Here is an 8,783-nt window from a genome sequence, read left to right as displayed (position 1 = left end):
CAGGGGGCAGTGGGGGGTCTTGGTTTCCCCTCTGGCCTCCGTGCCACAGAAGCCGAGGGTGAGCCGAGGCTCTTACCTTGAAGCTCGCAAGAACTCCAGGTGCGTACAGCTCCCCTCTGCCTTTAACCCTCCCCGCAGAACCCTGCAGGAGCTTCATGTGGGAATTTTACCCACACAAACCACTGGTATCAATACAGAGGGAATTCAGGGTGGAAATATTGTGTGAGTCAAGGTTGGCCAGGCCCGTGGGTGCCTTTTGCTGTTTATAACCTCCCTGTGGCAAAGATAAAAGGTGTTAGCACTGGTTTTGAGAGCAGAGATAGTACAGAGCATGGAGGAACCTGTCTCTTACAGAAGCCAGCGGTGTAATGAACTGCTTTTGAGTGTATCAGTGTATTGGGATGGGATCGTTACACCACTGGGAAATTGAGGGAGAAATAGTATCTCGTCATTTTGTGATGAACTCGTACTGGTTAGTGCATGTGGTGCTGGGTGCCGGAGCTGTTTTTTCAGCTAGTACAAACTTGTGTTGCTTCAGACCTTTCCAGACAGGGTCACGTCTCTATTGCTCCTCAAAATCCCCACGGTGGCCAACGTTTGTTTGCAAATAGGGAAAATTAATTTCAACAGGAGCAAATGCCAAATCGACCCATGTGGTTTTTTATTATTTTTTTTTACGGGCTGTTAGGCGAACCTGAGCGTGGGAGTGAGGAGAAGCGAGGCGAGGGAGGGCATCTGCTATTATCGATAAATAAAAATACCGAGAGCAGTGTCTTCAGGAGAGGTTCAGCCATTTTGTGGTGCGTGGATGGAAGCGGGAGCTGGTGGATCTGGCGGGAAGATCTGGCCAGGGGTTTCCAGGCTGTGGCTCCTCGGCCTCGCAGTGCCACCTGCTGGGATCTGTTTGGCCGCACAGGGCTCAGGAACGGTTTCGGATCAAGCCGATGGAGCAGCCAGACTTCAGCTTTGAGACGGTTCTTAAAATGCAAATAAAATGCTAAGTTTTTGCTCGCAATTGGGCGGCCTCGTTTTTGGCTGGGTTTGGGGATGGGGGAGAATGAAGTTACAGACTGAAACAAGCATGGAATCAAATAAAAGCGGTTTTTGGTTTTGTCTTTGCAGTGGGACGTCCAACAGTTTTGTAGGAAAATCGAACCACCATTGCCATGCGTCGGCTTTTCCGATCAAACCCGCTCAGAGTCCTTCCTGGAGCGGTCCGTGTCGTCGCAGCCTGCATAGCCCCAAGAAAACACCTCGGCGGTTCGTCAGCACGGCGGAAGAGGTAAAGAAGAGGCTTGGGAGAACGTTTAGCGGGGGGATTTTTCTGAGGAGGTCTTTTTTGGGCACCATGAAGTGCTTGAGGCGGCTTTAACCAACTGTCTTGTGCTGGATTCGCTCCCTTCCACCAGGCAGAAGCTGGCTTCAGCTCTGCTTGTGTTGAGACCTCAGCTGCAGTTGGCCTGATCGAGGCTGATGGTTTCTTCAAGACCCGTGGATGTGCTTGCACCCATAAAATCTCTACTTCCATGTGTATCTGCTCGCTAGTCACGATGTCTTTGTTGAAATCATGTTGGCCAGACATACCTGGTTGTTTCCCTGCAGACTGTTCGAGAGGAGGAACGAGAGATCTACAGGCAGTTGCTTCAGATGGTCACAGGAAAACAGTTTTCCACGTCCAAGCCCTCTTCGCTATTCCCCTTCCATCTGTGAGTATGTAAAATGCTCTTCCCCAGCTGATGGTGCCACACGTATCCGCTGGGAACTTATTTTCTGTTGTTCCTAGGTCCAGGTGTTCAAATTCCGTCAAAACCGTAGTGAAAGAAACTCCCAGCAAGAACTCAAAGCTGTTTGAAGCTCACAGCGTTTCACCAGCCAGTTCAGCGACCAGCGTCCTCAGGGCACAGGAGCAGCCGTCACACAAACCGTCGCTCTACTCTGCCCCCAGCTATCCCTCCAATCTCTTTGAGTCCAGGAACTCCACAGCCCAGCATCAACAAGAAAATCTACCAGCATCTAACACACAGTCTGAAGGTAAAAAAAAAAAAAGCAAACCCAAAATGAAACCCCCAAACCTGGCAATCGTCTTAGATGTATGTGGCAAACCCACTTTTTCCCTCCCCCATCTGTATTTGGACTCCTGCAGCAGTTGGGGAAGTGAGTAGTAATTGCGAGGATAACGACATTCCGTAAACTTTACTCTCTTTAGGGTCAGACTCTGTCATTTTACTCAAGGTAAAGGATTCCAGAACCCCAGCACCAAGGTAAGAGGCTGTAAAATGGTATCTGGAGGAAGGGGAGGGTTACGCTAGCTTTTTTAATTCCATGGAGAGGTGAGAATGCAGAGTAGGAGGTGACCAGTAGCTTTCTGAATGTCTCGTGAAGAGAGAGCAGTTTGCTGTAATTACAGGAACTTGAGTGCGATGCATCACACCTCTTTGAGACCTGGCTGCAGATCGCTGGCAAATCCGTCTGTAGCTCTTCCTATCACTCTAGCAGTAGGGCTCTCCTCAGATAATACTTAACAAATCACTTTTTACTCATTTACTTACTTTCCAAATGAAGGAGAACGCTTACCCCTGTCCTTTCTCCCCCTCTCTAGCCTCCCATTCTTCCAGGCAGAACTGTGGATCAAAGAACTGTAAGTACATGTTTCTTGCTCTGTTTTCCTGTTGCGAGCGTTCATGCTTAGAAATAAAACACTGAAGTGTTCACATAAACTGGGCTTTTCAGGACCAGCGTCTACGATTCACGAGCTCGGGAGAGGTGGCGGCAAATTGAAGAGCAGAAAGCGCTGGCCTTACAGCTGCAAAGCCAGGTAACAGAGAGCAGTAACTGAAGGAACAGTCTTTGCAAATCTGAATGTTAAACCACAGCATAGAAAGCAAATTGGAAATGGAAAAAAAAGACACAAATCGACTCTTTCGGGTTCTGGTGTCTTTGTTGCTTCCGTTTCCGATGGCAGGGCTCTCGGTAGTGTCATGGCCAGGATAAACGCTTCCCCTCTGTGTCCCTTTCTGTGTCTCCTGGACCAGTTAGCCCCGTGTAGCTCCCTCCCTCGCATGCCCTGGAGAGGTGACTCCCTTGGACACCGCCTAATCTAAAGGTTTTTCCTTCAGCGATTGCAGGAACAGGAACACTCAGTGCAGGATCTGGTGGATTTAAATCTTCGAGTACCGCTTGAGAAGGAAATCCCTGTCACGGTGGTCCCAGAAGAGAAGGAGGATGCTAAGTCAGCTGATGGTGAAGAGGAGTTCCCTGAAATCACCGAGGTAAGTCTGCTTGGATCTAGTGTACGCAAACAGACGCTTATGTGCACAAAAGATATAAATACGAATGTCATTTCCGGAGATCTGCGTATAGAAACAGGTAGCTGTTCCCTTTTGTCATGTACATTTTGTAGTGAGTTTATCCTTTGAGGAGCAAAGAGTAAATCTGGGTTTGCACCCAGCCTTTGTGATGGGAATAGCAGGAACCTTCCCTTCCAATGCCGTCGGTGTTCTCCTTGTAGGAAATGGAAAAGGAAATAAAGAATGTATTCCGAGGCGGGAACCAGGACGAGGTCCTCAGTGAAGCTTTTCGGTTAACAATCACTCGAAAAGACATTCAGACCCTCAATAATCTGAACTGGCTCAACGATGAGGTGAGGAATCTACCTTGGGCCGTTAAGACCTTTTTCTTCGGCAATTTAAAGTAGGTTGAAGTGAACAAACGTGTCTGCCTTCTCCGGGTTGAAAGAAGTCAGAGAGTGAATAGTAGGTGTGGGCTGTGGTTTACGCTCTGGAGCAGTTAATCTATGGAGAAACCCCTGAGTAGAGCGGGCACTTGAAGAAGTAATGATATTGGGAGGAGCGGGACTGACCACGGACATGATCGGGGGAAAAAAACTAACAAATCTTTAATATAGAAAACTGCATTCCTAAATCTTTCTGGATTTTTGAAGGTTTTAAGGCTGTTGAGCTGTTGTAAATCCCCCCGGGGACAGGTGGAAGCAAAACCATTTTTTTTCCTAGTTTTGCACAGGGGCAGAGCACCTTCTGCAGAAGTGTCAACACTCTTTAACATGTCCTGGATGCTTTTTCTTTCCCAGATAATTAATTTCTACATGAATTTGCTGATGGAGCGGAGCAAAGAGAAGGGTTTGCCAGCAGTTCATGCGTTCAATACTTTCTTCTTTACCAAATTAAAAACGGCGGGGTACCAAGCCGTGAAACGGTGGACAAAAAAAGTGGATATCTTCTCTGTGGATCTCCTCTTGGTGCCTATTCATCTGGGAGTGCATTGGTGCCTAGCAGTGAGTGCTTTAGTTATTCACAGTAGAGCCTAGCTGGAGCAGGTCATCCTATAAATTCACCTGTGACTGAGGCTAAAATGTCCTGGCCCTTTGAGCGATGCAGTTGTCAGGTGTTTGTGCGGGCGGCGGGGGGCAGAACTTTGTGGCTAAAATGGAAGTCTAGAGTGAGTACAGAGAGAGCTGCAACTTTTTGGTGTGATCCTAGTCTTTAAAGAAAAAATAGACGGCTGTGAAGGTCACGTTAAGCTAGCTTATTCTCCGGAGAAAGATCTCGTTTCCACATTCCCACAAGCTTGCCTATAGAGGCTTTGCCACAGGATCGTTTCAGAGAGATTTAGGTGACAGATACCGCACAGCTTTCTCTACCTCCTCCCCCTGATTTGTTCTGTCCCTTCTCTCGGCTGCTGACACCTGTGCGGTAACAGATCGTGCGTGGCTTTTTAAGCCTGCGTCGGCCTCCTTAGCTCGGACCTCCTCCTCGAATTGTTCAGATGGCGCTCACGCGGATGGGTGGTGGTGTGGAAATGGGGCATGGGCCCCCCCCTCAAAAAATACCTGAGGGACTCGTGTTTCGAACCGCTTAGTTATGCGCACGTCAGGTGGAGCAGAGCCTCTGTAAACCTGTCTGTCCACGGCTTTAACAATAAGGATAACAGAGTGCTCTTGTGTTTTACCAAGGTGCTCTGAGGAGAGCCTGATTTAGAGATTCCAGTGGTTAAATAACACAGCAGCAAGGGGGGATTTTGGGGAGGGCTGTACCAAGGGTGTTGAGAAGTTTTCTGAAATCCTTCTCTGCTGTGAAATGGTCTAAACTTACTTCTTTCTATCGGCAGAGCCTGTGTCCTGGCAAAGAGATGAGCTCCTCGTGTTGTGCGTTATTAACGAATCTCTCTTTGTGTGTAGGTTGTAGACTTCAGGAAAAAAACGATCACCTATTACGACTCCATGGGTGGAATAAACAGCGAAGCCTGCAGAATACTGTTGTGAGTAGCACTTCTCTGAGTTGTGCCTGTTTAAAAATCAGACAGCTTCTTATCTTGCTCTGGAAGCGACAACCCTTCCGTGGGGACAGTCCCTTTCTGGGTCCTGAAAGGAGGATTCAGAGGAACATTCCGGTTTTCACGCTTCGTGTTTCACCATGCATCGCTGACGCAGTCTGTAGTTTACAAAGCTGGTTTGCGAGAGAGTCCTGTGCCGATGCCTCGTCTTCTCCTCTTGCCAGAAGATCTGTCAGTGAGGCTGGTGTTACCTTTGTGGGTACAGACAGGTTTCAGACCCGTTCTGTTAAGAACATCAGGCTTTACAAAATCATCTTGGGCATCATCTTTAGGAGGAAAACAGCTTCTCGGACCCTGAGGGATGGGGGTCTTTCCCTTGTCCTCCAGCTGCTTGAAGAAATGACATCTCCTGGCTCCTTCCTCCAGGTGGGAGCTTTTCCTGCCTGTGGCAAAGATCAGCTCAGTAGCTTGGCCCTTTGTTTCGAGAAGGAGACTCTGGAGAGTGCGGTGGTAGACGTGGGGTGCGGGAGCGTCTCTTGCGTCAGGCCGTGGATAAAGGTTTGCGTGGGTCTCTTCTGTAGTGAGTTCCAGCAAGGCGTTACTACACGCCGTGCCATGCTTCCAAACCAGAGGTGGGTGAAAGTTGTTCTTCCTGGGTTCAAACTGCAGAGGAGGTCTTGGTTTTCCCATCCTGAGCGATACTCCAGGAGGGAGTGGAGCTGGCTGCCTACTCTCTGAGCTCTTACAGAAAAGAGGTGCTTGCACATCAAATCCACAACTGTTTTCCCGTATTTGGAAGCTGATCATGAATGGAGTGTGATTAAAAATGAGCTACTTTCTGGGCAGAGGTGGAAAAGAACCCCTCTTTCCGAAGGTCCCTAGTCACGTAGGGCCGTCAGGCTTGATACAAATCACATTGCAAAGTGATTTACGAAACGCAGTCGCCAGCTCCTCTGTCACTCCAACGTTGACCCTGGCTTGGCTGTCGGTTCTGTTTCTCGTCTCAGCTGCGCTCCAACGCTGACTTGGGAAGCTGATCCTGAGTCTTCTGGCATGAGGTTGAGTTATGTCAGTGGAGGTGTCACTCATTCAGTCAAGGAATGTGAATAATGATAAAGACAGACAGCAGACAAATGCCATTTCCAGTCCATTTAGCACCTTTGTTTTCCTGTTCAGGTGCTTTACAGTCTGCGTGCACCGGGTTCGTTTAAATAACTGTAAAAATAGCCTTTTTCCTTTTCCATGTTGTTCTGTGATGTTGGTCTAAAGGAAGGAAAGGGAAAGGAAAAGTATAAAATCTTTGGAAACGGCTCAGGGCAGCATCTCTTGGTTTCTCTGTGTGGCTTCTGCCTCCGTGTTCAAGAACGGTGCGAGCAGAGCCAGCCTGCCTTGGGGCAGGGATGGTCTGGGTGAAATCTGTTCCTTTCACCCTGAATGTCTTTGATTCCAAGGAAGAAGACACGGACATCTGGTGAAATGGAGCACCTGGGAGGTTAGAGGGAGACCCAGGAGTCCTACCCATGGTTTGTTTAGGGGTCTGGGACGAGGAAGCAGGTCCCCAAGCTGGTGGTAGAGAGTACCAGAGGATACAGAGTGTTTCGGCCCCGCAGGGTGAGTGGTAGAGAGCCGGGATTTCAGGTTGCTGTTGCCCTGGACGTAATTGTTTTCCCTCTGTTTCCTTTTAGGAGGCTTTTATTGGTTGAATGCAGTGGGAGGATCACACCGGGAAGAAGGGACGGAGGTCCTATTCATGGTTAGTGACCCTTTCATGCTTTCAATCTTTAGAGCTTCCTAAAGGCGGTGAGTGTCGTACCATTAGCCAGACTTTACAGTAGAGGGAAACTGAGGCACAGGGAAGGTAACTGACTAAATACAAGGGCCGCTGGCCAGGCTAGGAGTGAGTAGGGACCACAGATGTTCACGGTTTGGTGGCTGCCATGCTTGCTTTCAGCATCTGGGCTTTCACACCACTTGGGTGTGAGAGCCAGAGAGGATTTTAAGAAAGCTGCCTCTGGTTTTTTGGGGTTTCTTCTTGGGAAATGGTGCTCAGTATCTCAGCTCTGCTGTATCACACACTCTGTCTGTGTTTTGGAGTGGACGTAAACCAACCTGTTAAAATTAGTTAAAAACATGAGTCTACTGTACCGAGGCTGGAGGAAAGCTTAGGGGATAGAGTGCACGAGGCGACTCATGCCTGTGATATCTTCTTATCTCCTCCTAGCAGCAGCGCTTGAAATGCTTACCTTTACGTGCCCTTTACTTCAAGGCTCTTAGACATTTAGCAGTATGCTGTGGAGTTGATCTCAACAATTCCCTGAGGCACCTGGTCAGGTTTTTGTGTCTGTAAGCACTGTAGAGAGCAAAAATCCATTTTCAGATTTAGGAAAACGAGATTAGAAGCCTGCAGTATTTGATGGGGCGTCTCGGGCATGTTGGGTTTTGATTTGGCGTATAATTCTGCTTAAAAATTCTGTGTCAAGCTTTTTCTCCTTGAGGTCCTGACAAAGTTCATTAATGCAGTTCTGCCTCCCGAAGTTGTCTCACGATTTGAAGTCAAGGCATTTTCTTTCAGTTCCCTCCTAAAAGGTGGTTCAGGCGGTTTCCTAGGCAGGACCGGTGCTGCATTTCTTACGTGATCTGTGTGATGTTCGCTGATCTCTGCGTGCAGGCTGGATTGCTGGAGGCGGATTTTAGGAAACCGCACAGGTGACGGTCACAGTTAATGTGAACTGCGTGTAGTGGGTTATTTCCTCACTCTTTTAGAAAACAATTGAAAATTTCCTGGCTGCCGTGTGTGTGCGTCTGCATTGCAGCTGTGGCTTGTGGTAGTCGGAGATAAAACTGGATGTGTTGAAGCCACCTGATCGCTTTATTTGCTCTAAGCTCCGACACGATTTAAACTTCACCGGTTTCTTCCCCGTCTGCCAGACGAGTCTCGCGCTCGGATCCTCTCTCCGCCTCCGCTCCATGTGTGCAGACCCGGTCCACGCGGAGACGTTACTTGGAGGCTCATCCCGGTTCCTCGTGTGATGCATCCTTTTATTTATCTGCACGGCTTCACTCCTCATCTCTTAACGTGCAGAACAGAGTGGGCTGTGAGCTGCTGCTCTTTTTTTAGCTGAGGATTCAAGTGGGTGCTGTAGTAGGCAGTAATTGCCAGCATTTTTTTTTTTTTTTAATTGCAATTGAAATGAGGCCGTTAATTAATCAACGTTTTTCACCGTCTTTGTTTTGCCATGCAGATAGTCTGCTCCCTTCCTGCAGCCACTGTGCTGGAGGCTCACCGCCCCCTTATTTTGAACTTGGTGCAAAGACTTTCTTCTCCGTCCATTAGGTTTTATTTTTGGAGATGAGATACGGAGACTTCTCATGCTTAGTGAAAAGGTTGTGTGGTTTGGTTTTGGTTTTTTTTTTTATTTCTGAGATTTACCCCCTGCTGATCTTGTCTTGTCCAAACTGCAGCTGAGTCAAAGCAGCCAAGCAGAGAGCTTCCC

General features: G+C 48.4%; 1 protein-coding gene across 1 annotated transcript in view; it reads left to right on the top strand.

The window, feature by feature from the left end:
• The window catches only part of SENP1 (SUMO1/sentrin specific peptidase 1), a gene marked incomplete at its 5' end in the record, with an annotated part of 16,709 nt that overhangs the window by 1,110 nt on the left and 6,816 nt on the right, over positions 1-8,783 (top strand). The window contains 11 exon segments of the mRNA XM_009705282.1: positions 1-99; positions 1,123-1,282; positions 1,603-1,706; positions 1,784-2,031; positions 2,207-2,261; positions 2,600-2,638; positions 2,731-2,815; positions 3,117-3,269; positions 3,509-3,640; positions 4,088-4,291; positions 5,195-5,274. The exon segment at positions 1-99 is cut by the window's left edge and continues 8 nt beyond it. Of these exon segments, the coding sequence (XP_009703584.1) occupies positions 1-99; positions 1,123-1,282; positions 1,603-1,706; positions 1,784-2,031; positions 2,207-2,261; positions 2,600-2,638; positions 2,731-2,815; positions 3,117-3,269; positions 3,509-3,640; positions 4,088-4,291; positions 5,195-5,274 (1,359 nt within the window).

The sequence above is a fragment of the Cariama cristata genome, unplaced genomic scaffold (genome assembly GCF_000690535.1).
Source record: "Cariama cristata isolate BGI_N322 unplaced genomic scaffold, ASM69053v1 scaffold22148, whole genome shotgun sequence".
Classification (NCBI taxonomy): domain Eukaryota; kingdom Metazoa; phylum Chordata; class Aves; order Cariamiformes; family Cariamidae; genus Cariama; species Cariama cristata.
This window is presented reverse-complemented; position numbering and strand designations above follow the sequence as displayed.